Consider the following 27,819-nt stretch of genomic DNA (forward strand, 5'->3'; position numbering starts at 1 on the left):
TCGTTGCTAAAGAGCAGCTTTACCAGCCCAACGCCACCCCACCGCAGCAGAGACCTTTCCAGGCCGCTTGCACCAAGCCCAGGGCAGCAGGAGAGGCAGGAGCACCCGGAGCAGCCCATTACCTGGAGACAGGGAGAGAGCAGCTTAGTCCCAGTCCCAGTCCCAGTCCCCCCCCCCCCCCCCCCCCCAAAAAAAAGGCCACCTGGCCCCCAGGGCTCTTATTTAAGGGTTTCCTTAGCTCCTGGGCCCAGGTGGGACAGCTCAGGCTGGAGAGGAACAGAATAGGACCCAGGTGTCCTGCTCCGCCCCCTCAGCACACCTGGGTGCTGACCCCCCCCCAAGCGACAGCGGCCCCCCGAAACGCGTCCCGGGGCTCACCGCTGGCGTGGGAGGAGCGGGAGGCGGGCGGCGTCCCCCAGGCCCCGCGTGGGGTCGGCGCGCTGGCCCGTGCGCACGTTGAACATGGGCAGGGTGGAGAGGGGCCGCGGGACGTCGTCGCGGCTGCCGGCCATGTGCCGCAGCTCCTCCGCGTTGCCGTGGATGGTGGTGTGATGGACCAGCTGGATGCTGCGGGCGGCGGGCCGTGAGCGCGTCCCCCCCAGCACCCAGCACCCACCCCGTGTTAACCATCACCCCCGAACGGGGAAGCACCGGGGGGGCCTCTGGGGTGACGCCTTGGTGCCAGGCACCGAGGGCTGGGGACCGGTGCTCTGGTTTGGGGAGGGTTTGCGCACGTTTGTTCCCAGGACCAGTTTTGCCCACCCAGGGGAGACCTGCAGGGCCCGGGGCCGGGGCGCAGCTCGGCACGGGGGGAGCGGGACCGACGGGACGGAGGCCGGTCACCTCGGGGACCAGCTGTCCTAGCCGACACCGTGAGAAGTAAAACAGCTCCTGTGCTCAAACCCTCGCGTGTCCTGGTTATTGGAGGCGGCCAAGCCGGGGGGAAGGAGAAGAAGAGCCTGCAGGGCTCCCTTTGGGGCTGGGAGGCCTCCTGTGCGGCTCGGCCCCCGGCTCCGGCAGCCCCCGGCTCCTCCGCCGCCACCAAGGACACGCCAACCAGCCCCAGGACTTACTCAGACGTCTCCATGTCCCTTTTTTGCCTACAAAACCAAGCAGAAAGGGAAAAACAGCAGACGGTGAGGGAAGGGCTGCCACCTCCACCAGACCGTCCCAGTGCCGGGCCAGCCGGGGACGGGGACAGGAGCCCAGGTTACCCGTGGAAATGCCCCGTCCCCTCCCCGTGCAGCAGAAAGTTGGGGTCTTGGGGGTTTTTTTGGGTGCCCGAAGGCGCCGGCGCCCCGACTCACACTCCCTCCCTGCGGCAGCACATGAGGTGGCCCAGGAGCAGGCAGAGCAGCGCGGCCACCAGCAGCGGCAGCAGGATGGTGAGCAGGTAGCCGGCGAGGAAGTCCCCGGCCAGCGAGGCGGTGGGGGGCACGAAATCGCCGCCCTCCTCCAGCACCCCGGGGCCCCAGGCCGGCCCCGGCGCCGTGGGGGTGGCGGAGACCTCGAGCTGCAAAAGGGGTGGCAATTAGGGAGGGTCGGAGTGACCCGGTTCGGGCTCCTCTCCGGAGAGGAACGGGGCTGCAGCACCGTGCAGGGGGGGCCCGGCGGGGCGGGGGGGTCTCACCAGGGTGAGGTTGCACCAGTCGATGCTGAACTGCGGCCCGAAGGTGTCGTAGCAGGCGGCGACGGGCTGCTGCCCCAGGCTGCAGCGGAAGCGGCTCTGCGCCGAGGCGGCCGCGGCCAGGCAGTGCGAGAAGGCGGCGCGGGAGCCCACCTTGACGTACACCCTGCGGGGGCACGGCGGGGGCCCGGCCGTGACGGGGCGCCCGTCACCCCCAGCACGGCCAGGGAGCCACCGCGCCGGAGATGGGCCCCCAAATCCGCTCTTTCCCACGGCCGGTGAGGCTTGGGATGCATCCGGGAGCAGATCCCCCCCAAAACTTGGGGACCAGCAGTGCTGCCCGGGGACAGCATCCCCGCGGTCCCTCCGCCCCTACCCCTCCTTGCGGCCCTCGATGGGCAGCGGGACGCGGCCGCCCCGGTCCAGGGCCGAGGTGATGTTGATGATGCTCAGGTCGTCCTGCTCCCAGACGCCGTCCACGGCCTGCCGGAAGAGCTCCCGCGCCGCCGCCGGCAGCATCTCCTCCACGTTCCTGTTCGCCACGAAGAACTCGCCCTGGTACGGCGGCGCCCCGGCTGCGGGCGACAGGGCTCGCGTGGGGCTGGCGGTTGCACCGGGACCCCCCCGGCCCCGCGCCGCCCTTACCTGGGGAGGGCACGACGGTGACGATGACCCTCTGCGCTGCCGTCGCGTAGCTGTCCCTGTCGTACGCCAGCACCTGCAGCGGGAGAGAGGCCCCGGCCGTCCTGGAGGGCACCAGCTTCCCCCTTGCGCCGTGGGGCACGTTCGCACGAGGACACGAACGGTGCGCCGTGGGGCGCGGGACCCCCCGCCAGCACCTACCTCGATGACGTGGGTGCCCACCTCCGCGGCCGTGGGCGAGCCGTAGAGGTAGCCCGGCTCGGAGGGGCCGCGCTGGGCGTACCGCAGCCAGCGGGGCAGGTCGGGGTGGCCCCGCAGGTGGGGCTGGAAGGTGATGGGGCCTTCGGGGGCGGCTTCTGGGTGCGAGGACACACGGACGCGCGTGCACAGACGTGGGGACACACACACACACACACACACACACACACACACACACACGCACGCACACGCACACACGGTGAGGCTCTGCTGCTGGCAGCCCCCCGCCCTGCAAACCCTCCCACGAGGAAGCACAACTGCATCCTGGAGCCTCCAGCTCCATTTCCGAGTTGAATTTCCCCAAATTGAGGTGATCCCCGACTCCCCGGTCATGGGGGACAAATTGCTTCTGCTCCCAGGTGGGTTTAAAAGCTGCAGCGGGGCTGGAGGGCAGCGGGAGATGGTGCCCAGATGGATGGAGGGGTGCACGGCTGGAGGGAGGGATGGAGGGATGGATGGAGACCAGAATGCCTGGAGGGAGGGATGGAGGGATGGCTGGATGGACGGACAGACCGGCAGACATTAGCCGGTGCCCCCCGTTAACTCGGTTATGGCCCTGGGGCCCCCCCAGCCCGGCTGCCACGGAGTGTCCCCATGCAGCGCTGCTCACCCCTGCCCGGCCCTCACCGCTGTCATCCTCGTGCATGGCGAGGAAGGCCTCCTGGAACGGCTCCCGCTCCAGCTCGTGGACGAAGATGGCTTCGGTCTCGGAGGAGAGGCTGAGGTCGGGGAGGGAGCCCCAGGCACCCCCGAGGGCCACGGCTGCGGCGAGGCACCGGGGCTAGAGCCGGGGCAGCTCCTCTGTGCCTCAGTTTCCCCATTGAGCCCTGCGCTTGCAGGCCCTGCCCATCCCCCTGGCGTCGGGCGCTCCCGAGACAAAGGGCCAGGCTATATTTAGGAGGTGCTGGGGATGGGGACAGGGACAGGGATGGCACCTTGCCCGGCGGCAGAGAAATCCCTGCTCGGTCCCCCCCATCCCAACCCCACCTCGCGCCGGCACAGGACGGATTTATTTAGCTCCGTCGTCACATTGCAGCCGCGTCCCCCCGCCCCCCGCCTCCGTCCCCCCTCGCCGTCGCCCCCCGCCCCTGCCCCTCTCCCGGGTGCCCCTGGCCGCGTCCTGCCTGGGGGTGTCCCCAGCCCGGCCGCGGCGCCCGGGGGGGCCCGGCCACTCGCCTGCCAGCACCCAGAGCCGGAGCAGCCCCGGTGCCTCCATCTTCGCCGCCGGCCCAGCCGGGAGCGCGGCCAGGGCCTGATTGACAGAGGCAGCGGTGCCACCGCGCACGGCGGGGACTGTCCCCCCCCCGCCACCTCCTCCCCGGCGCCAATGCCCTCCGAAATAATGCCGCTGGCGTCGGGGAGGCAGGAGGCCACCAAGCCGCCTCTGCACCCCAAGGAGGGCAGGGGGGGCCCCACCGTCACCTCCGCCATGGGGTTTTGGGGTGGCCTTGTCCCCGTGTGCCCCCCGGAGCCGCTCAGGCTGGGGACGAGAGCCCGGGGCTGCGGGCACCGCGTCGAGGGCAGCGCGCGGCAAACGCAGCCCCTGCCTGTGCTGCCTGCTGCCCCCGGAGCAAAACGGGACGGGACATTTGGGGACAGGGCCAGCAGCCCCTGTCACCCCCCCGATCTGGGTGTGATCTCACTGCCGGGTTCGGCTCCCGCCCGCCGTCCCGGGTGCGGGCAGCGTGCTGGAGCGCGTGCATCGCCGTGCACACGCGTGTGCTCTTGCACGGAAGCGCGTGCACACGCCAGGGGGGTGCAAACGTGTGCAAACCCCGGCGCGGCGCCGGGATGGTGACGGGGGGCCGCAGGCGTGCGCACATGCCCCCCCCGCTTGGCACGACGCAGCGGAGGGTGCTGGGACGGCCGCGGTTGGGCCGCGGCGGGGGGCCCGGGCCTGGCGCGGGCGGTGGCGGAAGGGGAAGGGGGTGGCCGTGGGGGACGTCACCGTCACGGCACGGCGCGTCACGGCGCGTCACGCACAAAGGGCCAGGAAGCGGTGCCGGGCGAGGGCCGCTGCAGGGTCCTGGTGCCCGCGCGCTGCCCGGGCTGGGGGGCCTCGGCCCCCCGCGACGGCGGCGATGGAGGGCGAGGACCGCTGCCCCGTGCCCTGCCACCCCAGGCGGGCGCTTTCGGGGTGCTTTTGCAGGAGGAGGGGTCCTCCCGTGCTGCCAAACCTACGGCTGGCCCCCCAGGGTGTTGCTGCCCCCCAGCAGAGAGCGAACCCCCCCCAGTGCACCCGAGGGAGCAGCCCCCCCCCCCGCTTTGCCGCAGGGAAACTGAGGCACGGGGGCGCCGGCCCAGGGCCGTGCTGTGCCTGGCGGGTGGAGCGGGGCTGCGCTGGCCGCGGGCCTGGCACGGCCCTGCCTCGGTTCCCCCCCCCCCCGCTGCCGCCCCGGTGCGTGGGGGTGGCGTGGGCTGGGCGTGCAGCGCCGTGCACCGCCCCGGCAGGAGGGGACACAATTTACCGAGGGGGGGGGCAGAAACTAACCCAGTGGGGACACGAGACACCCTGATGTGGGGTGGGGGGGACTTGTGCGCTGCGGGGGCTGAAGGGTTAATGCTGACCGTGCTGCCCCCAGCAGCCCCCCCGGGGGTCTGTAGGGACAACAGTCCTTGTGGCAGGCACTGGGAGGGAGCAGGGACAAAAGGGGGGGCACAGGGACAGGGACACAGGGAGGGACCCAGGACGGCACAGAGATGGGGCAAGGGGACGCGGGTACAAAAGCGGGCGAGACACAGGGACAGGATGGAGGGGACATAGGGACAGACCCCATAGGGACATGAGTAGAAAAATTGGGGGACACGGGGACAGGATTGAAAGAACACAGGGACCGACTTGGGGGACACAGGGACAAAACTAGGGTGGGGGGACATGGGGACAGAGGCAGGGTGTCTTTGGGGACACAGAGGCAAAACTGGAGGGACATGGGGACAGACCGGGGGGGCAGAACTGGGCGGGGGGACATGGGACAAGACCGGGGGGGACACTGACAGATTTGGGGGGGGGAGCAGGGGCAGGGGACACCCGTGTGCCTGGTGGGGACACAGGGCCAGGAGCGGGGAGGGGACCCGGGGCCAGGAGCGGGGAGGGGACACTCCGGGCCGGGGGCTGCCTGCCCTCAGGGCTCCCGGGTGCATGCCGGCGGGCTGGGGGCCTGGGGGTCCGGGCTGGGGGCCGCCGTCCCCCCCGGGCCGGCTGCCTGGGCCGGGCCAGGCCGAAGCGAGGCCGAAGCGAGGCGGCGAGGAAGAGGAAGAGCGCGTCGCTAAGACCCAGAGGGCTCTGCGGGCAGCGGGGCGGGAGCCTGGGCGGATTGCAGACAGCAGCGAGCGGCTCCGGCTCCATCACCAGCCAGAGAGAAAGGGGAAGAGGAGGAGAAGGGAGGAAGGAAGGAGGGACGGGGCGGAGGAGGGGGGAGGAAGACGAGCGCTCGGTCCCCCCCCCCGGCTGGAAATGGCCTGACCTGCCCGCCTGCCCCCCGCAGCCGCCCCGCCGGGACCCCCGAGCCCGCGGCCCCGGTCCAGGCGCACGCCCCGGCCCCCCGGCAGCATCCCCCTCGGCAGCGCCCGCCCGCGATGCCCCAGTAGCCGGCGCGGGGGCCGCGGCGCGTCGGGGGGGGGGCCGGGCCGGGGGCCGCCTCGGCCCCGCGGCGGCGGGGGAGGCGGCGGAGGCGGGCGATGCGGCCGGCGGCCCGGTGAAGCATGCTGAGGACGGAGGCCGCGAGCGGCGCGGCCGCCCCGGGCGGCAACGCGGCGGCGGGCGGCAGCGGCGCGGGGAGCGGCGGGCTGCGGAGCGCGTCCCCGCACAGGAACGCCTACGAGGCCAGCATCCAGGCCCTCAAGACCACAAAGGATGCCGACGGCGAGGACGCCAAGAAAGCCCGGAGCAAGAAGTATGGCTCCAACGTCCACCGGATCAAGAACATGTTCCTGCAGATGGGCACGGCGCCGGGCGCCGAGGGCGCCTGCGACTTGGCCAAGGCCAAGGAGAAGCCCGTCCGCCTCTCCTTGCCCCGGGCCAGCAGCCTCAGCGAGCCCATGGACCAGGGCGCCCTGCTCAAGCTGGGCACCAGCGTCTCCGAGCGGGTGAGCCGCTTCGACTCGAAGCCCGACAAGCCCTTCTCCAAGCTGCAGGAGACCCGCAAGATCTTCGAGAGGAGCCTCCAGGAGAAGGAGACCACCAACAAGCTCCTGCTGCGGAAGGAGCGGGCCGGCTTCCAGGACCGAAAGCTCGACGTGGTGGTGAAGTTCAACGGCAGCACCGAGTCCTTGGACAAGCTGGACACGGAGGCCGTGTCGCCCACCGTCAGCCAGCTCAGCGCCGTCTTCGAGAAGGCCGACCTGCGCAACAACCTGCACAAGACGCCGGGCAAAGTGGGGCCGCTCAACTCCAAGCTGGTCAGCAAGCGCTCCCGGGTCTTCCTGCAGGGCCAGGACGCGGGCAAGGCGGAGAGCCGGCCGGGCGACGGCGCCGCGCTCCAGGCCCGGCTCCGGCAAGCCGAGGAGGAGAAGGGGCCGGGCAAAGGCAGCCGGCCGGCGGAGAAGGACGGAGGCAGCGCCCGGGGGCCCGGCGTGCAGGAGGTGTGCAAGATCAAGCCGGTGGAGGTGGAGGAGAGCGGCGAGTCGGAGCCGGAGCCGGAGGCGGGCGAGCGGGCGGAGGAGCCGGCGGGCGAGCCGGCGCTGCCGCCGGAGCCGGCCAAGGGGGCCGAGGTGCCGCGGGCCGAGACGACGGTGCCCGCGGGCCAGGAGGCCGGGCGCGGGGCGGCCGAGAAGCCCCCGGAGCGGGGCGAGGAGACCGCCTACCCCGAGGAGGCCGGCAAGGGCGAGCGGGCGGACGAGGGCGACCTGTACGACGAGTCCAAGAAGGAGGACTTCTCCGAGGCGGACCTGGTGGACATAAGTGCCTACAGCGGGCTCGGGGAGGACTCGGGGGGCAGCGGGCTGGATGAGGACGAAGAGGCCGATGGGCTCTACGAGCCCGAGTCCAGCTGCGTGGAGATCCCCGGGCTCTCCGAGGAAGAGGAGCCCGTGCCCAACCGAAAGATCCAGTTCAGCACGGCGCCCATCCAGGTAAGCCGGCCGGCGGCATCGTTCCCGGGGGGGGGGCAACTCGGGGGGAGCTGGGAAGACCCCAGGAGCCCGGGGGCATCGCTCTGCCCCCTCCGGCCTCCTCCCCGCGGGCTTCGGGCAACCTCTTGCCCCATGTGCCGGTGCCCAGCCCTTCGCGGGCCTGGCGCTCCCCGGGGAGCCGACGCGGCCGGCTCTGGGGACGTCCCTGACCTCAGAGGGCTCCGCCACAGCCCAGCACGGAAAAGGGCTCTGGGAGGCCGGACGGAGTGAAGGGCTTTGATTTGCCTCCTGTTCCCGCACCCCAAAATAACCCTTTGGGGGTGTCCGACGGGGCTGCGTGCTGGCGGCGGCCCCGGGGCCGTGGCGGGGGGGACTCGGCCCAGTGGGACACCCGGGGCCACGGCATCTGTCCTGGCCACGCGGGGAGGGGACAAGGTCCTGGCAAGGGGGGGGGTCTGCACCCTCTTGGTCCCCACCCCCCCCCCATTGCGGTGGCATCGCGCCCGCTCGGCACCCCCGGCCGTGCCCTTGCGTGCGGGTGGCTCGGAGGCTGCAGCAGCGCCTGGGCCTGGGCTGCCGCTAACGAGCCGGCTAACGAAGGGCCCGGCCTCGGCCTGCAGCGGCCCCCCCCAACCTCGGCGAGCGGGGGGTGGAGGGGCCGCAGCGGAGACCCCGTGGGGCTGTGCCACCCTGGGGACAGTGGCGGGGTGAGCGGTGACATTGCACCCGGGCAGGGGGGGCCCCTGCGCGGCTCCGCTCTCCCCCCCAGGGCCAAAGCGCCTCCGGAAAAGGCCCGGAGCTGCCGTTTTCCGGGCGGGGGGGAATACCCTTAAATATCTCCCAGCAAGGCAGCGGCAGCCGCCAGGCCCCCGCAGGCCACGCTGTCACCCTTGCCCCCCGCTCGGGGATTTTTCTGGGGGGGTGACATGCACAGCATCCCCTCCCCGGAGCTGGCCCCAGCACCCCCCAACCCGGGGGTCCCTCGGGGGCGAGGCGGCCGGGGAGGCTATTTTGGGCCCCCCCGCCCCGCGCTGGGCACGGCTCGCTGCCTGCGCCCGTTTTCGGCGCGCGGAGGAAGTGGAGGAAGGGGAAGTGGCCGCGGCCGGGGCGGGGGGGGCAGCGGGCCACGGCTCCCCGTCCCCCCCCAACCCGGCACGGGGACAGCTCCAGGATTCAGGGTCCCCGCTGGCCCCCCGCCGCCCCGGAGCCGCTCCGAGGCTGGTCCCGGCCAGGGCTGGCCCCAGCTCCCGGCGGAGGAGCGGGGGAGAAGGGGGCCGCGCTGCTATTTCGGGGCTTTCGCTCGTGTTCGTATCCCCCCGACTGGAGGAACAGAAATTGCTTTGTGCCGGAGCTGGGTTATTTTTAGAGGCACGGCCTATATTCTGGCTCTGAGTCAGAGGCGGGTGGGTGGCCCCACCTGGGCCGGGGGGACGGGGACCGGGGTGGCCGGGCAGGGGCAGGGCCCACGGTGGTCGTGGTGGCCGCGGGCCGGGGAGCACAGGGGACCTGCTGGCCCCGGGGAAGGGTTTGCCCAGCAAAGGGGACGGCCGGGCCCTTGGGGTGCCTGGCTCTGGGGCAGAGCGGCCGGGGGCTCCCCAGTGAGCCCAGTGCGGGAGGGGGCGGCCGGCGTCACCCCCAAAGGTGCCGGGAGCTCGCTGTCCCCATCCTCCCTCTGTGGGCTGGAGGGGAAAGGCGAGGGTCCCGCTTGCACGGTGGGGATGGGACCCGGGCGTCCGAGACCCCCCCACACCTTGGGGGGCACTGGTGATGGGGAGACCCCCGAGTCGGCTGCCAGCCTGGCCCGGGAGGGTGGGGGCCAGGGAAAATGCCACCCCCCTCCCGTGCACCCCACGCACTTGGGGACACATCCCGCCGGCCCCTTCCCATGGAATCTGGGGTTTCCACTCGCTTTTCCTTTGAAAACTGTGCCAGGCCCCCGGCATGTCCCAAATACCCCGAGTGCCTGGGGGCCTGCGGGGACAAGCAGGGACACGTGCCTGCGGCTGTGGCACGGGGACTGTCTGGGGATGCCCGGGCCAGGGAGGTGCCGGGAGCGGACGGGTGCTGCCTGGGGGGCAGGTTGGGGACCTTGGGGACAGGGGACCGGATCCCCGGCTGGAGATGTGAGTCCCATGCCAGGGCTCAGGCAGGGATACCCCTTCCCAGGCAATTCCCTTGCGTCTCCCCAGGTGCTTTCTCCAGCGGGCATGGGGGGGGGACAGGGCAGGCTGTGGAGGGTGACGTGCCCAGAGCCCTGCCCCACTCATCCCCGGCACCCCTAGATGCCACCCAGGCAGCTCCCCACCACGCTGTGGGTCCTGCCCGTCTCTGGGTGTCACCGGGCTTTGTGCGATGGCCCTTGACACTCATCCCTAATGCCCTTTGTTGCAAGGCTTTAGCAACGCCGTGTTATCCCTAATCCACTCGCCCCCGGCGGCATCGCAGCCCCGGGCTGGCGGCCCTGGGGACATCTGCCGCGCTCAGGAACTGTCCCTGTCCCCGGCTGGTCCCCTGTCCACCCTTCCCTGGGCCGCAGGGATGTGGCACCCCTGGCCCTCACCTCCTGCCCTGCGCCAGCCTGGGGACTTGATCCTGGCACCGCATGCGATGGGGCCGGATCCTGCCCCCTGCGCCGGGCCAGGGACTGCGGTGGCAGTGGGCACAGCCAGGCCAGGGTCCACGGGGAGCTGTGGGTGCTGAGCGTGGGGATGGCACCGAGCGCCCTTGGCACCCACTAACCCTGCAGCGAACTGTGCCCGGGAGGGTTTAGGGGGCTGCCCCAGGCACTGGCTGCCCCGCGCTGGGGGTTAGCAGGCCCAGGGCTTTGCCGTATTAGCGGAGCACCCGTGCGCTCGCCCTGACCTCCTTTGCCTTTCATCTCCCCGCTCCAGCCAGCTGCCCTGCGTCGATTCCCCAGGCTTTGTCTGGAGGCTGCGCTGCAGCCTCAAAAAATCCCATTTGGCCCCTGTCCCTGCTCCCTCCGGGGGACTGAAGGTGACCGAGGCCGTGTCACAGCCCCAGGGTCACTCCCCGGTGCCCAAGCCCTTGGTGCAGGAAGCAACATCTTGCAAGCGAAGCCGCTCTGCAGCGGGGCTGCGTGGCCTTCAGCAGCCTCCGGCTTCCCGGGCTTGGTGGGAAGAGGTGGGCACGGGGACATGGCACCGCCAGGGGCCTCCGGATGGGCAGGAGGGGGGCACGGAGGCCTGGGCATGGGGGTGCCTGTCTCTGAGGGGGGGGGGTGCCAGGACACGGAGCTCTGCCCAAATGCAGGGGCCGGGGATCGCCGGTGTCCCTGCTGCCTCCCTGCCTGCTCCCCCCGGGCTCGGCGGGCAGAGCAGAAGGTTAAATCTGCTGGGTGGAAACCGGAGGAATAAGCACACCCCAAACTTCCTATGGTATTTAAATCTCCCCCACGACGGGGACAGTGCGGGGGTTTGGCTCCTCGGGCCCCTGGATGGGTGCCCAGGCCTGCACGGAGGTGCCCGGGCAGACGTGCGGGTGCCCGGGGGTGCAAGGAAGGACAGCGGAGGTGAGGCTGGACTGAGGTTTGCGTGTGGCTGGCTCCGGGACAGCCGGGCTGTGCTGGGCCCCCCGAGGGGCTGTGGGACTGCCTCGGCGTGGGGGTGGATGACCCATCCCCATCCCTCCCTCTGGCTGTGCCCCGTGTCCCCCTTGGCACGCTGGCTCCTCACTCGCCACCTCGTCACTGTGGCTGTACTTGAACCCGTGGCCCCACGAGACTCGGCTGCTTCCTCTGCCTGGGGAGGAGCCCTGGCACGGGGCGCGTGCTTGGTCCTGCGGGGCCATTTCACTCCGGGTGACAGGAAGGGGAAAGTGAGAAGGTGGTGGCTGAGAGTGGGGGATGGATCTCAGGGAAGGGAAGGGAAATGGCAAGGGGACAACAAGGAGGGGGGTGTACAAGCCAGTGCTGCCTCCCATGAACAGGAACCTCAAACCGTGTCACACCCAGACCAGCCAGTGCTTATGCATCTCATCCATCCATCTATCCATCCATCCCTCCATTCCTTTGTCCTTTCACCCATCTATCCATCAATTCACCCATCTATCTGTCCATCCATCCATCTATCTGCCTGTTCTTCCTTCTATCCATCCATCCATCCACTCATCCATCTATCCATCTATCTATCCATCCAGCCTCCCAAACATCCATCTCTTTGTCCATCCATCTATCCATCCATCCATCCTCCCAAACCTCCATCTCTTTGTCCACCTATTGGTTGGTCCATCCATCCATCTTTCCACCCATGTATCAATCTCCCCTTCTGTCCATCGATCCCTCCCTCCCTGAATTTGTCTGTCTGTCTGTCCCTCTGTTCCCCCTTCCATCCCCCACCCGCTCCTCCGTCGGCCTGTCCGTCCCCCTCCACGCGGCATGGCTTTCGGGGTGCAGGGCACGGAGCCAGCTCTGTGGGCACACAGGAGCACCCGGGGTGCCCCAAACCTGCTGTGCTTCCTCAAACTGTCCCTTGTCTGGGGACATGACGTTGGAGGGGGGTTCTCGGGTGTCTCGTAGGATCAGCAACTCGAGCCCTGTGCAGGGCTCCCGGCTCCCCGGCTCCGGGAAGGCCCCTTGGCGCGGGTGCTGCTGGCACAGGAGTGGCTGTGCCAAGGCAGCTAATGGATGCGTTTCCGAGCATGGCTGGTGCCAGGGGAAGGGGGAAGCAGGAGGTTACTAAGAGCCTGGCAGAGCAGAGGGAAAAATATCCCCCTTGGAGCTGCTCCATCCGCCCTTTCTCTTCTCCTGGCTGGAGCGGTAGCATGGGGTAGTGCTCACAGCGCTGGGCTCGGCGCCTGGGGAAAAGGCTATGGCTGAAGGGATGGAGAAACGGTTGCCTGCTTTGCCATCCCTTTGGCCACGGCGTTTTCCCATCCGTGGTCCGCTGCCTTGGCGAATGGCTCCTTCCCACCCTCCTGCAGGTCTTCAGCACTTACTCTAACGAGGACTACGACCGCCGCAACGAGGATGTCGACCCCATGGCCGCCTCGGCCGAGTACGAGCTGGAGAAGAGGGTGGAGCGGCTTGACCTCTTCCCCGTGGAGCTGGAGAAAGGTGGGCCAGGCTGGGCTGGGGTCCCCGCGCCCTCCCGGCCCCCGGCCGTCAAACTCCTCCCCTGCACACCTTGCACACTCCTTGCCTTGCACATCGGGCACTCGTGCACCTGGTTTGCACTTGGTGCCATGGCGGCCGTGCACAAGTGTTCACACGTGTCCCCCCTGCAGCCAGCTCCACCCTGGGGCTCCCCCATGGCCGGGGGGTCCCCAGGAGGGAGAGAGGCCAGCCAAGGCATCGTGCAGCCTCCAGGGAAGGAGAGGGGCCCCTTATCCAGCCACTGTCCATCCCTTCCCTCTCCAAGTGCCCATCATCTCCCATGGCCTTGCTTTCCACCTGTGCCCGGGCGTGTGTCCCTGGTGGAAGGGCTGCGTCAGCCCCGGGCGTCCCCCACTCACCCGCCCCGCCAGGACACGGGCTCTCTGTCCCTGCAGACTCCGAAGGGCTGGGGATCAGCATCATCGGCATGGGCGCAGGGGCCGACATGGGCCTGGAGAAACTGGGCATCTTCGTCAAGACGGTGACGGAGGGAGGGGCGGCCCACCGGGACGGCAGGTAATGGGGAACCCCGCTCCCAAGTGCCCCAAGTGCCCGGGTAGGGAATTGGACCTGGGCCCAGCCTGCTCTGCACCAAGCTCCCACACTCTTTGCTGGGAGAGGTGCAACGGAAGCCCCCAACATGTCCCTACCCCTCTTCCCACCTGGATGTCATCAAGTGGTCCTAGGGCTGGTGGTCTCAATGCTGGTGGCCATGTGGCATTCGCGGGGTGACTCGCAGAGCCAGCAGCTGCGCCTGCATGCCTGGCCATGTGCTGGTTGTCCAGCAAGGACATAAACCTGGGGAGGCCACTGTGCATCCAAAAAAGCTCCCCTGGGGCTGGCAGGGAGGTAGGCAGATGTGAGCAGCAGCCAGCCAGATGTTCCCACCACCCAGGGGTGAGCGAGTGCCAACTGGCCGGCTGGCACCAACGCCGCGACGCGTGCACGCACGTGTTTGCACATTCACGGCATCGAATTCCCCTTATCTGATGGCGCTGAAACCGGAGCCGTGAGCCCTATTAATAATGCAGACACACAAAGCGGCCGGCAGCGGCTGGGGGAACAGCTTCGTGGTGGGCTTCCTTGTCCCCGGGGCCACCCCACGTGGGGACAAGATGCTGGTGGCCCCCAGGGCTCAGGGGACGGGGCAGGGAAGGGGGTGTCCCCTTGCTGACGGCCCCCTTGTCCCCAGGATCCAGGTGAATGACCTCATCGTGGAGGTGGACGGCACCAGCTTGGTGGGGGTGACGCAGAGCTTCGCCGCCTCCGTGCTCAGGAACACCAAGGGCCGCGTCCGGTAGGGCCCGGGGGACCCCGGGGCGTTGCGGCCGTGCCCGCGGCTGACAATAGCCCATTGTCTCAGCTTCCTGCCGGCCCTGGTGCCCCACCCCAGGCCAGGGCACAGGCACCGGCCTTGGCCACCACACCAGGGACTTCCCCCATGGACTGAGCCCAAGCTGGGGGTGCTCGGGCAGTGGGGAGAGCTCCCAGGTGGTGCTGAGCCCCCCAAAACCCTCCCCAACGCCCTGCCCCATTGCATGCCCCCATAGCTTTCTTCTCCCAGGCCATGCTGTGCTGCCAGTAGCACTCCCTGCCCTGCATCCTGCCTCCCCAAATACACCCACAACCTCTCCTCTGCCCCCCCAGTACTCCCTGCCCCCTAACCCAGGACCCCTGCTCATCTGCCACCCCCAACCACCAGTGCCCCTGACACCCCTCCCTGTCCTGCCCTTGGGTCCCCTGACACCCCCCTGCCGTGCTGCGCTGCGGGGCTGCCCCCTCCCCGTCCTTCCCGAGGACTGGTACCGCTGGTGCGGGGACACTGTGTTTCCTAGCAGGGGTGTCCCCCGGCTGAGCCACCCGGGTGTCCCCTGGATGTCCCCCGGCTGAGCCACCCGGGTGTCCCCGCAGGTTCCTCATCGGGCGGGAGAAGCCGGGTGAGCAGAGCGAGGTGGCCCAGCTGATCCAGCAGACCCTGGAGCAGGAGCGGTGGCAGCGGGAGATGATCGAGCAGCGGTACACCCAGTACACCGAGGAGGACGAGGAGGTGAGGGGGACGACTCCGCCGTGGGGCAGGGGCACAAGGGCCCTCATGACCGGCATCAGCCTCCCCAGCTTTGGGGACAGAGATTCAGCAAGGAGGGGACAGATGTGGCCCTCCCCCTGTCTCATAGGGGTCCTTGTGACTCAGTTCCCCTGTGGAGAACAGGGTGCAGAGCTGTGTTTCAGGGTGGGAGGGGGTTCTGCGGCGTGGGGGGGCTGCCGTGTACCAGCCCTGCTCTATGCCCACTGCAGACGGGCGAATACGCCACAGACGAGGAGGAGGAGATGAGCCCCATGTTCCCCAGCAGCGAGATGGCCATCGAGGTCTTTGAGCTGGCTGAGAACGAGGACACGCTCTCCCCGGTGGAGATGGACCCCGAGAAGCTGGTGCACAAGTTCAAGGAGGTGAGGGGGGGGCGCGGGGGCTGGTGTGGACACGTGTGTGGATACGTGCACGCGTGTGGGAGCTGCGCCGGGGAGGCCGGCCAGCTGTGCCCAGTCTGTCCCCACGCCGTGCAAATGTCCTACTCCTCCCGCAGCTCCAAATCAAGCATGCCGTCACCGAGGCCGAGATCCAGCAGCTCAAGAGGAAGGTGAGTGGGGCCCCGGGGTGTCCAGGCTCTGGCGCAGCAGCAGGGCTCTGTGTCAGGGCCCAGGCACCACCATCCTCCCTGGGCCTGATCCCCCTTGTCTTCCCAATTCCCCAAGGACCTCCATCTCCCCGATCCCCTCCTAGCTCCCCAAATCTCCCCCGGATCCCTAATGCCCCAGTGCCGTGCTGGGTTGTGCCATGCATGTCATGCCTGCTCTCTGGCTATGCCATGCCGTGCCATACCGTGCTGTGCCGTGCCATGCCATGCTGTGCCGTGCTATGCCGTGCTGTGCCATGCCATGCTGTGCCACGTCGTGCCATGCCGTGCTGTGCCATGCCATGCCGTGCTGTGCCATGCCATACCGTGCTGCGCCGTGCCATGCCGTGCTGTGCCGTGCCATGCCGTGCTGTGCCATGCCATGCTGTGCCACACCGTGCCATGCCGTGCTGTGCCATGCCATGCCGTGCTGTGCCGTGCCATGCCGTGCTGTGCCATGCCATGCTGTGCCATGCCATACCGTGCTGCACCGTGCCATGCCGTGCTGCGCCGTGCCATGCCGTGCTGTGCCGTGCCATGCCGTGCTGTGCCATGCCATGCTGTGCCACGCCGTGCCATGCCGTGCTGTGCCATGCCATACCGTGCTGCGCCGTGCCATGCCCTGCTCCGTGGGGCCAAGCCCTGAGCCCACTGTCCCCCAGCTGCAGTGCCTGGAGCAGGAGAAGGCCCGGTGGCGGGCCGAGAAGGCCCAGCTGGAGCAGAGCGTGGAGGAGAACAAGGAGCGGATGGAGAAGCTGGAGGGGTACTGGATGGAGGCGCAGAACCTGTGCCAGGCTGTGGACGAGCACCTCAAGGAGACGCAGGCCCAGTACCAGACCCTGGAGCGCAAGTACAGCAAGGCCAAGAGACTCATCAAGGAGTACCAGCAAAAGTGAGGGCAGGGCAGCACCCGTCCCTGGGCATGGACCATCCCCTAGGCACAGACCATCCCCTAGGCACAGACCATCCCCTGGGCACAGACCATCCCCTGGGCACTGACCATCCCCTGGGCATGGACCATCCCCTGGGCACCAGCCCCTTCCCAGGCACCCCTCGTCCCTGGGCACGGATCCTTTCCTGGGCACAGAGCATCCTCTGGGCATGGACCATCCCATGGGCATGGACCACCACCTGGGCACAGACCTTCCCCGGGCACAGACCATCCCTTGGGCACCAATCCCTTCCCAGGCACCACTCATCCCTGGGCACGGATCCTCCCCTGGGCATGGTCCCTCCCTGAGGCCCTGACTCCTGGGGTCTCCCTGCACCTGGCCCCTCTCCCCCACGTCACCCTGGATGGGCGCAGATCCCTTCTCCAGCGCCCAGCTCTCCTGGGCCCCCCTGCCCGGGCTTTGCCCCGGGTGCTGGGCAGGCACTGACGGCACCGTGCCCGCAGGGAGATCGAGTTCCTGAAGAAGGAGACAGCCCAGCGGCGCGTGCTGGAGGAGTCGGAGCTGGCCCACAAGGAGGAGATCGAGAAGCTGCAGGAGAAGGTGGGCACCGGGCGCCGGGACACGGGCTGCCCCTGAGCCCCGTCGGCACCGCTCCGGCCACCCGGGGCACGGCCGGGCACCGCCGCTCCCGGCCCGGAGGGCCCGGCTCCCGCCTCGCCCCGCTCCAGCCGCCGCATCCCGCAACGGATCGCAGCTGATCTGCTTCTGGCACTGGATCCTGCAACGGATCGCAGTGGATCTGCTTGGGGCGCTGGCTCACTCCTGATCCTCTTCTGGCCGTGGGATCCCAGAACGGATCACAGCAGATCTGCTTGGGTGCTGGCTCACGCCTGGTCTTGCTCTGGGCACTGGATCCCACATTGGATCACAGTGGATCTGCTTGGGCACTGGCTCACACTGGATTGTGCTCCAGGCACTGGATCCCATACTGGATCACAGTGGATCTGCTTGGGTGCTGGCTCACACCGGATTGTGCTCCATGCACTGCATCCCACACTGGATCACAGTGGATCTGCCTTGGTGCTGGCTCACACCTGATCCTCCTCCTGGCTTTGGATCCCACATTGGATTGCAGTGGATCTGCCTAGGTTTTGGGTCACAGTGGATCCTGCTTCAGGGTCCTACATCCCATAAGGGATCAAAAGAGATCATCTTGGGCTTTGGATCCCAGGATGCTCGTGCTGGATCCCACAGTAGTTCCTGGTAGATCTGCACAAGGCACTGGGTCACACTTGATCCTATACTGGGAGCTGGATCCCATGCTGGTCATGCTGGATCCCACACCAGATCACACTGGATACCATGCTAGCTACACTAGAGCCTCCCCCAGCGGGTCAGGCCAGAGCTGTGCTGGGTCATAGCAGATCCTCTGCTGGGTCACCCCAGATCCCCTGCCGCGCACGGGGACTGGACCGCCCGGGGCGCCTGGGCAGGTCTGTGGGGAACGCAGCATGGGGCTGGGTGGCGCACGGGCCCCTGGCAGCCCCCCTGCTCGCGCCGGCCAGGCCGGTGGATCCCGGTGCCGTGGGGCCAGGGTGGCTCCCGGGGGGGCTGGGCAGCCCCACACCCTCCGCTCACCCTGCGGGACGGTCGGGGCAGCGTCGGGGGGACCTGCCAGGCTGGGGGGCACCAGGGCCCAGGAAGGCACCCCCGGCTGGGCCAGCTGGCCCAGGGACCCCCCCCCACCTCATCCCCCACCCCAGCAGAGCCCCCAGTGTCCCCCTCATACCTTCCTAAAATCACCCCTAAAAATGCCCCTCCGGTGTCCCACAGCAACTCACCCACCACCTTCCTGCAGCCCCCTGCTCCACTCCACCCCCCCAACCTGGTCCTGTGCCCCCTCCCTGCTTCTCTGCCCCCAGCCTGACACTGTGCCCCCCATGTGGCCCTGAGCTCCCTGCCAGGTGCCGTCACCTTGGACCCCCCCGTTGCTGTGTCCCCCTGGCCCTGAGCCCCCTCCCTCTGTTCCCCAGCCCAGTGCCCCCTGCCCAGCCTGTCCCCTGCTGTGTCTCCCCGACTGTGTCCCCCCAGCCCAGTCTTGTCCCCCACCGGCCCTCTGCTCCTGGCCCGTCCTGTCTCCCCATCCCTGTGCCCCTCTCCTGTCCCCCTCCAGCCCCAGCCCCCCGTCCTCCTCCCCCAGCCTCCCACCACCCGTGTCCCCACGTCCTGTGCCCCTTGTCCTGTCCTCCCCCCCCAGTCCTGTGCCCCCAACCTGTGTCGCTCAGCCCTGTGCCCCCAGCCCCGCCGGGCCCCGCTGAGACCTCTCCCCTTTGCTGTTTTTCAGATCTCCGAACTGGAGGCCAAGCTGCAGACTTTGAAAAATTCCAACCCGACTTAAACCACCCTCAAACCGCAGCGATTTGGGGGGGGGCAGGGGCTTTCCCCCTCTCCTCCCAGCCCCGTCCCCACCTTCCCACCCCTTCCCCACCAGGGAGGAGACGAGACCCCTGCCAAGGCCACCTGGTGCCCCCCACCTCCCCTCGGGGGCACAGAGACAGCAGGGCGGTCCGGCCGGGGGTGCGTCTCTGGGGGGTTGTTTGGGGGGGGGCGGACACCCTGCATTCATGTCTGTGTCCAGTGTGAGTCTCATGGTAATGTGATGGACCGGTTGGGGGGGGGCACAGCCCCCCCCAAGACTCCCCCTCCCCAAACACACCCTCCTCTTGATCCGATACCCCCCCCCCGACACAGATCGAGATAAAGAGCTGGCACCCCTGTTTGATGCTGGGGGGGGGCAGGCAGAAATGCCCCCCCCAAATGTGAGCCATACTGGGGAGCAAATGGGGGGTACACTGGAAACACCCCCCCATCCCCAGCTCCTCCTCTTGGGACTCACCTGGAGCATCGGCGCGGGGGGGCCTGGTTTCCTTCGGGTGCACGGTGCTGGCCAGGCCCCCACCCGGCGGACTCGACCCTGGCACCGGGCCGGCTCCGGAGCAAGGTGCCCACGTCGGGTTCGGCACATGGTGCCCAGGACACTTCGGACCTTCGACGTGGGGTTGGGGGGGGGCAAATCTGCTCCCCCCACTCCCCAAAGTGCCACCACCATTGGACATAAAGGACACGACAGCCCTTTGCCAACCTCTGCCTTCGCCAACCTTCGCAATGGGCACGGCGGGGGGACGCGGCTCCCAGAGCAGCCCCCCAGGGACACGGGAGCCGCTCGGCACCCCGGCAGCATGGGCACGGACAGGAGGGCCACAGGGCAGCGAGGCCACCCGTGCTGGTGCCACTGGTCTCCCCCAGCACCCGCCATCGGTGTCCCCGAGCCCAGGGCTCTTTCGCCTTCCCTTGGCAGAGGGGACATGGGGGACCCGCGCCCCGTCCCCCGGGCGCTTAGGGGACGGGGCTCCCCTCTTTGGTCCCTCTTCCTCTCCGGTGTGCAAGCGATGCCAGGAGGAGGGTGAGAGACCATGAAGCCTCCCCCCCCCAACTGTAAATACCACCCCACCCCCCCCAAAAAATCACAGTATTTCTCTGGGGCTGGGCTACCCCCCCCACCGCCACTGGCCAAACCCACCGGGTCACGGGGCCCCTGCCCTGGGACACGTCCCCCTCCCCTAAATCCCAGGGGAAACTCTTTATTTTTGTTTCTATTTTGGACCCCCCCCCTAAGTACTGAGTCTCCGACAGTAACTGGATGTGGGGGCAACTGGGAGCCAGAGTTGGTTATACTGGGACGGGGAGGAGGGGGGCACACGGGGGTGATGGGGTGGGGGGGTCCGACTGGATTGGAGCCACTTTGGGGATGGGGGAGTATTTAAGGGGGGGGTGGGAGCGAGAGCCCCGGGGGGGGTCCTGGGGTTATTTAATCTCACACGTATACCTGTGGGTGTATATACTATATATATATGTACGTATGTATGTATTGGTCCTCGTTTTGTAATGCAACGTCCTCTCATCCCGTCATATCGATAAATACAGCCTCATTGTCTCGGACGGGCCTTATTCCCCCCCCCCGCCGCCCCCCAACTGCCTGGCGGGGCCCACTGGGAGCACTGGGAGGACTGGCCGAGCCGGGGGGCACTGGGAGACGGGGGAGGCACTGGGGCATGGCCTGACTGGGGGCACTGGGAGGACTGGGGTACTGGGGGGTCTGGGGAAAATGGGGGGCACCAGGAGGAGGCCGAGCCGGGCCGGCGCTGTCCGTTCAGCACCACCGTGCGGTGCTCGGCGCTGCGCACCCGCGCTCGGGACTGGCGCTGTCCGTTCAGCACCACGGCGCGGTGCTCGGCGCTGCGCGCGGCGCCCTGCGAGCCGGCGCTGTCCGTTCAGCACCACCGCGCGGTGCTCGGCGCTGCACACCCGCGCCGTGTAGGCGGGGCGGGGCGCGGCGGCTGATCCCGGCCCACCCCCGGCCCCGGCCGCTTCCGGGTTCCTGTCCCCCCCCCGCGGCCCCCGGCCCGGCGGGGCGGCCCGGCTCTGCGGCGCCCTCGGCTCGGCCCGGCCCGGTTCCCCGGCGCCCTCGGCCCGGCACGGCCCGGCTCGGCCCGCGGCCCGGCGGCGGGAGGCGCCCAGGATGCCCGAGGAGCGCGGGTGAGTGGGGGGAGGGCAGGGCGTAACCCCGGGACAGGCCCACACCCGCTACAGCATCCCTCCGGTACAGCTCCCCCCGCGGTACAGCATCCCCACCCCCCCGGTACATCACCCACCCCGCTACAGCATCCTTCCGGTACAGCGTCCCCCCACCCCCGGTACAGCATCCCTCCTCGGTACAGCCGCTAGCCGCGGTACAGCCCTCCGGCCCCGCAACAACATCCCCTGTAGAGTCCCCCCCATCCCCACTACACCTTCGCCCCCAGTTATGGCCCTCCCCGGTACAGCCTCCCCGGTACGGCCTCCATCCCCTGTACGGCCCCGCGGTACAGCCCCCCATCAATCATACTGTCCCCTCCTGGTAATGTCCCCCCCCCCAGCATTGCCCACCCCCACTACAGCGCCCTCCCCAGCCCCCAGCCCCAGTACTACCCCTCGTCTTGTTTAGCTGCACTGGGGAAGGATCGAACTGGGGGGGCTTGGAGGGGCCCTGGCAGGTAGCAGGCATTTTTGGGGGGCTGGATTTGGCTCTGATCCCTCCCAAGGCCCCCCCATGATGCTGCCAAGGTATTAACAGCCCCCTCCCACTGTGAGACACTGCAAAGGGGACCCCCGGTAGATGCCCCCAGGCCTGCTCTTACCCCACCTCCCCCCTCAAAACCGCGGGGGGGGGGGGGGGCTTCTCCCTGGCCCTGTGCTGGGAACGCCATCTGTGTCTTCCCCTCAAGAGGGGTTTAGGGGCTCTTATTTGGGGAGGGCTCACTTATATCCCCCTCTTTGGCAAGGAAGTGGCCTCTGCTCCAGTGACAGCCCCAAAATCTGGGGGGGTACCCCAAGTGGTGGGGGGTTAACACAGGAGGACCTGGGGGGAAAGGGAACTTTGAAACAGGCCCCGTACTGCTCCACACCTCCTCTCCTCCATCAGGATGCTTTTTTTTTAGGGGGGGGGTGAACCCCAAATCTCCCACTCCCATGGGGTGTGGGGTGGTCAGCATTATCGGGCCCTACAGCCCTTCCCACCCTCCAAACCCCACCCTCGGGGGGGGGGGGGTGATGCCTCCATCCCAGACCAAACATGGCAGGGGGAGGAGAGAAATGGATGCTGTCCCCCGTCCTGAGGGCCCCTATGCACCCCCCAGGCCCCCCAAACGAGGGCTGGTGAGACTGAGGGCATAGGGGGGCACTGGGATCGCTGGGCTGGCATGGGGGGCATCCTTCCCACCCCAACTTGCAGAGGGTCCTGGTGGGATGGGGGCCAGGGGGGCCCCAGGAGGGAACAGGGGGTGGGAAGAGCTGCGGTGCCTGTCCTCGCCCCACCGTAGGGTCACAGCTTGACTGGGGAGGGAGCTGCTGCTTGGGGAGCCACAGGTCAAGGCTGGCGTGGGGGAAAGCAAAGAGTGGCCCCATGCCAAGAGGAGGCATGGGCGGGGGGGGGGGGCATGTCAGCACACCCCACCATCCCCCTGCACAGGGTGGGAGGCAGGACACCTGGCTTCCCTTCCCTGCTTCCCCTTGCCCCCCAGCCCCCCAACCTGGCATGGGGTCCCCCCTCTCTGACTGCCCCCTCTCCCCCCAGCTCTGTCTCACCATGTCGGTCTCCAAGCTGCAGGACGTGGATGAGGTTTTTGGTGAGTCCCTGGGGGCATTGCCCCCCCAGAAAGGCGCCTCCGTTCCCCTCTGACCCACGGCACACCACAGGGGCCTGCCAGGGGTGCAGTCCCGCAGCCCTTGTGGGGGCTGAGGCCCAACCATGGGGCCCTGCACCCCCCAGCCCCCCCAGTGCCTTCCTACCTGTCAGCGACGAGGTGAGCAGGGAAACTGAGGCTGGGAGGGGCATAAATCACCCCAGAGCCGCACATGGGGACACGTACATGGGAGCAGGGACATGGGACACACACAAGGACATTCACACACAAGGGTATGAGCACAGGGATATGCATAGGGGCAGGGGGGCATAGGGACACGTATGGGGCACACACATGGCTATGGGCACATGGCTATGGCACAGGGACACGCATGGGGCATCCAGGCACATGGGTAGGGGCACAGGGACACAGATGGGGCCACATGGACAAAGACATGGAGACATGCACAGGGACACACGGAGACGTGTCCCAGTGGGCCACGCTGATGGTTGGGGCTGGAGCATGGGATGTCCAAGGGGAGGCTGAAGCTGGGTCCGTTCAGGCAGAGAGGGCAGGCAGCAGGGGCTGGGCCGCTCCTGCCCCTGACGCTATGGGGACAGTGGGACTGGACCCCTCAGCGGGTGGTCGGGCACATTGGGGCAATCCCAGTCAGACCCTGGGTAGAGCTTTCTCCCGACGTGGGGTAGACCTGGGACAGGCCCAGGTGACAGGGACACTCTGTCCTCAGGGACACTCAGGGCAGACAAGACCAGGGAGCCCCATGGTCCCCACTCTGCCTCCGGCCTCCGCCAGCTCCTCTCCCTGCCCTGGCTGCGGCCAGGGCTGCCTGCGCCACAGGCACCGGGGCACCACGTGCCGGGAGTCTCTTTGAACACTTCTCTCTGTCCCTCTGTCCCTTGTCCCATCTCCACTGGGATCCTCCATCCATCTTCCCAACGCTCCCCTACCCTGTCTCCCCCATCCCATCCCCACTGGGATCCCCTATCCGGGTCCCTTTGCCTCTCTCCCATCTCCGTTGGCCTGGCCTTCTCTCTGTGTCTGTCTGTCCATCCATCCCCACGATGGTGGGGGTCCCCATGTCCTGCCATCTGTCTGCCCATCCATTCTCCCCAATGCTCTCCCATCCCCATATCCTTATCCCTCCCTACCTGTGCATCCATCCATCCATCCCTTCTGGTCTCCTCATCCCTACCTCTGTTTGTCCCTCTGTCCCCCTCTACCTGACCCACTTGTCCCTCTCTCCATCCCTACCCATCCCTCTGTCCATCCATCCCCATCTCCTGTCCCTGCCTGTCCGTCTGTCTCTCTCTCTCTGCCCCGGTCTCTCTTTCACCCCCAGATTTTACCGCTGTGGTTCCAGAGACGCAGCGGCTCGACAGCAGCTTGCAGAAGGCCCGAGCCCGGCTCCTAGCCAAGGGCCGGCGGCACCGGCCATCCCGCTCCCGCCTGCGAGACAGCGCCAGCTCCACCGAGGGCGAAGAGGGGCCCGAGCGGAGGGTAAGACCCCCGGGCAACCGCTGAGCTGACGGGGTGCTGGGCCCTGCCACAGCCTGGGCACCCATGGGAGGCCCGGGGGGAGCCTGGTTGGGGTGGCTATGGGGGAGCTGGGGGGCACTGGGGTGAGCTCCGTGGGGGACAAAGGCTGGGGCCTGGGGTAGGTAGGTACCTGGGGACAGAGCACGGGGACGTGCAGCAAGGGCCCCATGGGGCAGTTTGAGGGGACCCCCAGGGGATGGGTGGGGGTGGAGGGGGGCAGGCAGATACAGACAGTCCCTGGGGGGGCTGCAGGGGCTTGACCCCCCCCAAATCCCCTGTGCCCCCCCAGGGAGCCGAGGGCAGCGGCAGCCCCGCGGCCGGGAGGCGCTCGCCGGGGGGCTGCTCGCCCCCGGCCTCGTCCCCGCGCTCGGCCCCGTCACCCTTCTCCCGCGGCACCGAGTTCTCCTTCGAGGCCTCGGCCGTGCGGCGGGCGCTGGGGGACCCCGAGGGCCCCTCGCCACCCCTCAGCCGCTACCGGCCCCTCACCAACGCCTCGTCCCAGGAGGGGCTGGCGGGTACCCCCTCGCCCAAGTCCTGCCACAGCTCCGACAGCTCGCCCGGCTTCGCCCGCCGCGACGCCCGGCCCCAGCGGCACAGCGAAGGTGAGGGCCTGCCCCGTCCCCCGTCCCTTCCCTGTCCCCCCGGGTGGTGGCAATGGGGGGTCCCCGGCGGAGGACCGGCCCATCCCATGGCCTTGGCAAAGCCTCCTCCTGTCCTTGCCGGGGACCCCTGGCACCCGCGCGTGGGGGGCAGTGGGTGACCCCCTCCCTCCGCCTGCAGATGACAGCCGGGACATGAGTCCCCCCGAGCCGGCCAGCCCCACCGTGGGGCTGGATAAGAAAACGCGGAGGAAGTTCCTGGATCTGGGGTGAGTCCTGGCCCTGGGGAGGGATGGACGGAGCATCGGGTAGCTGCAGAGAGGAGCAGATGGCAGGGTGCGGGTGGGGAGGGAGAGATGATGGAGAGATGATGGAGAGATGATGGAGAGATGATGGAGAGATGATGGAGAGATGATGGAGAGATGATGGAGAGATGATGGAGAGATGATGGAGAGATGATTGATGGAGAGAGACACACACTGGCTGGGTGGCCAGCAGGGGAGCACAGACCTTGGGGTGCCTCGCTCTCCTCCCGCCTGGACCCCCATCCCCCGGCCACCCCACAGCTCCCTCTCCCACAGGGTGACCCTCCGCCGGGCATCCTCTGGCAAGAGCAAGAAGGAGAAGGGGAGCAACCGCCTGTCCATGGGCAGCAGGTGAGGGGGGCCTGGGACCCACAGCAGCCCCAGGATTGGGGGGCAGGGGCTGCCTGGCCCCCACAATAGCCCAAGGAGGGGGTCGAGGTGGCCCCACGGGGCACAGGGGACCCTAACGCGGCTCTGTCCCTAGGGAGGCGGCGGAGGGCTCCGGCCGCCCCTCGGGCTCGCCCTTCCTGCCCTTCTCCTGGTTCTCGGATGGCGCGAAGGGCTCGGCCTCCCCGGGCACCGCTTCGCCCGCCGGCTCGCCCCGGCATGAGGGCCTCAGCCCCGCCAAATCCGCCTCCCAGGTCAGTGCCAGGGCTGGGGGCACCGCGGGGAAGGGAGAGGCCTCCAAGTCCTACAGGGCTGGGTGGCTCTAGGGGAGGGCACGGGAGCCCTATAGGGGAGGACATCAGAGCACCTATGAATCTCACTATAGGGAAGGAAGTAGAGCCCTGTAGGGCTGGCAGCTATAGGGGAGGGTGTCAAAGCCCTGTAGGGTCAAGATAGCTCTAGAGGGTGGCAGAGCCCTGAGAGAGGACAGCTATACAGGAGAGTATCGGAGCCCTTAGGGGCGAGATAGCTATAGGAGCAGGTACTTACATGAGAGGCCCATAGGGATGGGGTGCTATAGGCTGGTGTGGGAGCCCCATAGGGGCAGGTCACGGGGCCAGCTCTGCCCTCCCATCTCCTGCTGCCCCAGGAATCGACGCTGAGCGACGACTCCACGCCGCCCAGCTCCAGCCCCCGGCTGCCCAGCAGCACGGCCGACACCAAGTGCTCCTACCCCTATCACACCCTGTCGCAGTCCTCGGACGAGGTGAGCCCCGGGCACCCCGCGGCTGTGGCCCCACAGCTTCCCTGCTCTGCTCCCCCCCCGCCACGGGCCCTCCCCCCAGCTAATCCTGGCCCCTGTGCTCAGTTCCTGGACGAGCCCCCCGGCGCAGCCGCGGGCTGGACCTGCCAGCAGGTCGGGCAGTGGCTGGAGAGCCTCAACCTGGAGCAGTACGTGGACGAGTTCTTGGCCCATGGGGTCGACGGTCCCCGGCTCCTGCACCTCGACGGCGCCAAGCTCAAGGTACAGCGGTGGGCATCCCTTTCCTCTGCTGGGGCGCAGGGGGTTCCAGGTACCCCAACAGACTCAGTCACTAGGCAAGAGGTTCTAGATACCCCAGTGGGCTGCCCCACAGGGCAAGGAGGTGTGGGTGGGCTCTGGATATCCCAACAGGCTCATTCATAGGCCAAGAGGTTCTAGGTACTTCAATGGGCTGCTCCATGGGGCAGGAGGCAAGTGGGGTTTTAGGTACCCTGTTAGGCTCTTCCACAGGACAAAAGGCTCAAGGCAATCCCACGGGCTGGTCCAGGGAGTAGGAGGTGGAGGGTGGTTCCAGGTATCCCAACAGTCTGGTCAAGGGGGCAGGAGGGATTTGGAGAACGGTTCTAGGTACCCCAAAGGGCTGGTGCACAGGGCAGAAGGTGTAGGGCTTTAGGTACCTCAACAGGATGATCCACAGGACAAGCAGTGCAGGGGGGTTTCAGGTGCTCCAAAGGGTCAGTCCATAGCGCAGGAGCTGCAGGGGGGTCCCGGCACCCCCAGGTCAGGGAGAGGGCCACATCCATCCCCAGAGGCCAGCGCTCGCATGTCCCCGCAGGCGCTGGGCGTGGGCAGCTCGCAGGACCGCGCGGTGCTCAAGCGGAAGCTGAAGGAGCTGAGCCTGGCGGTGGAGAAGGAGCGCAAGGCCCAGGAGAAGGCGGAGAAGCAGCGGGAGAAGCAGAAGAAGAGGGACCAGGAGCAGCGGAGAAGCTAGGGGGGGCCAAGGAGCGCCCCAGCACCCCTTCCCCTGCCTGCAGCCCCCGGGATGCCGGGGGGCACCAGACTCCGGCATGGGACACGCCAGCCATGGCGAAGGGACCGTGGTGCCAGGCCAAGATGAGCACAGAGCGGCACGTGCCCCCCTCCTCCATCCGCCCCCTCCCTGCCTGCACCCTCCACCCCACGGGCACAGACCAGGGCCTGAGCCCCTCTTCCGGATGCAAATGGCACGTCAGCCCCCACCCCGCCCCCCCTCCCCCCGGCTGCCCCACACCCCGAAAGGCCTGGGGGTCCCAGCCGCCCCTCCGCCCCGGCCCCCACCCCCCGGCGCGGTGCGGCACCGGCCGAGGGCAGCGCATGGCCTGAGACCCCCGGACGCGCGCAGCCCGAGTCGGGATGCGGTGAGCGAATGCTGATCCCCCCCTCCCCAAATAAAACCGACCCGGCCCGCCAGCGGCATGGGTGGCACCCCAGGAAATAAAAGGGTAACGAGGGCCAGTGCAAACCAGTGCTACCAGTGTGAGTTGGACTGGGCGGGGAGATGAGATGGGGGGCAGCTCTGTGCTAGGCTGGGGGGCAACAGGAGGTGGGGGGGACAGAGCCTGGCACCTGGCTGCAGCCTGGCTCTCCCTCCCCAGGGCAGGGACTCAGAGCCACCAGTGTCCCCATGTGCCACCCTGTCACTGTGCCCAGGCTGGGGGACACAGCAGCCTCTTCCC

General features: G+C 68.4%; 2 protein-coding genes across 2 annotated transcripts; one reads left to right on the forward strand and one right to left on the reverse strand.

Annotated features, from left to right (window-relative positions):
• SGCA (sarcoglycan alpha) lies at positions 1-4,451 on the reverse strand. Its single transcript, XM_026106919.2, has 10 exons — positions 3,704-4,451; positions 3,155-3,289; positions 2,471-2,625; positions 2,273-2,345; positions 2,004-2,202; positions 1,631-1,793; positions 1,308-1,513; positions 1,074-1,100; positions 379-567; positions 1-122 (listed from the first exon to the last, which is right to left on the reverse strand). Exons 1-10 carry the CDS (start codon positions 3,741-3,743, stop codon positions 119-121), a joined length of 1,191 nt encoding a protein of 396 aa, XP_025962704.2. The 5' UTR covers positions 3,744-4,451; the 3' UTR covers positions 1-118.
• Positions 4,452-6,150: 1,699 nt separating this feature from the next.
• Positions 6,151-27,605, forward strand: PPP1R9B (protein phosphatase 1 regulatory subunit 9B). Its single transcript, XM_064524503.1, has 20 exons — positions 6,151-7,597; positions 12,536-12,668; positions 13,103-13,223; positions 13,900-14,004; positions 14,619-14,754; positions 15,003-15,155; positions 15,290-15,343; positions 16,042-16,271; positions 16,776-16,872; positions 18,617-18,667; positions 20,674-20,868; positions 22,445-22,496; positions 23,854-24,011; positions 24,340-24,652; positions 24,831-24,918; positions 25,231-25,305; positions 25,439-25,595; positions 25,991-26,107; positions 26,210-26,365; positions 26,940-27,605. The coding sequence occupies exons 1-20, from the start codon at positions 6,230-6,232 to the stop codon at positions 27,093-27,095; spliced, it is 3,915 nt and encodes a 1,304-aa protein (XP_064380573.1). The 5' UTR covers positions 6,151-6,229; the 3' UTR covers positions 27,096-27,605.
• Positions 27,606-27,819: the final 214 nt, after the last annotated feature.

The sequence above is a fragment of the Dromaius novaehollandiae genome, chromosome 22 (assembly GCF_036370855.1).
Source record: "Dromaius novaehollandiae isolate bDroNov1 chromosome 22, bDroNov1.hap1, whole genome shotgun sequence".
Lineage (NCBI taxonomy): Eukaryota > Metazoa > Chordata > Aves > Casuariiformes > Dromaiidae > Dromaius > Dromaius novaehollandiae.

Bases quoted from the DNA above. Each gene is read 5' to 3' on its own strand.
- SGCA (XM_026106919.2), bottom strand. From the start codon at position 3,743: ATGGAGGCACCGGGGCTGCTCCGGCTCTGGGTGCTGGCAG. The intron at 2,626-3,154 runs GTGAGGGCCGGG...CCTCGCACCCAG, and splicing joins CATGCACGAGGATGACAGCG to AAGCCGCCCCCGAAGGCCCC. The intron at 2,203-2,272 runs GTAAGGGCGGCG...TGTCGCCCGCAG, and splicing joins CACCGTCGTGCCCTCCCCAG to CCGGGGCGCCGCCGTACCAG.
- PPP1R9B (XM_064524503.1), top strand. From the start codon at position 6,230: ATGCTGAGGACGGAGGCCGCGAGCGGCGCGGCCGCCCCGGGCGGCAAC. The intron at 7,598-12,535 runs GTAAGCCGGCCG...ACCCTCCTGCAG, and splicing joins TCAGCACGGCGCCCATCCAG to GTCTTCAGCACTTACTCTAA. The intron at 22,497-23,853 runs GTGAGTCCCTGG...TTTCACCCCCAG, and splicing joins GGACGTGGATGAGGTTTTTG to ATTTTACCGCTGTGGTTCCA.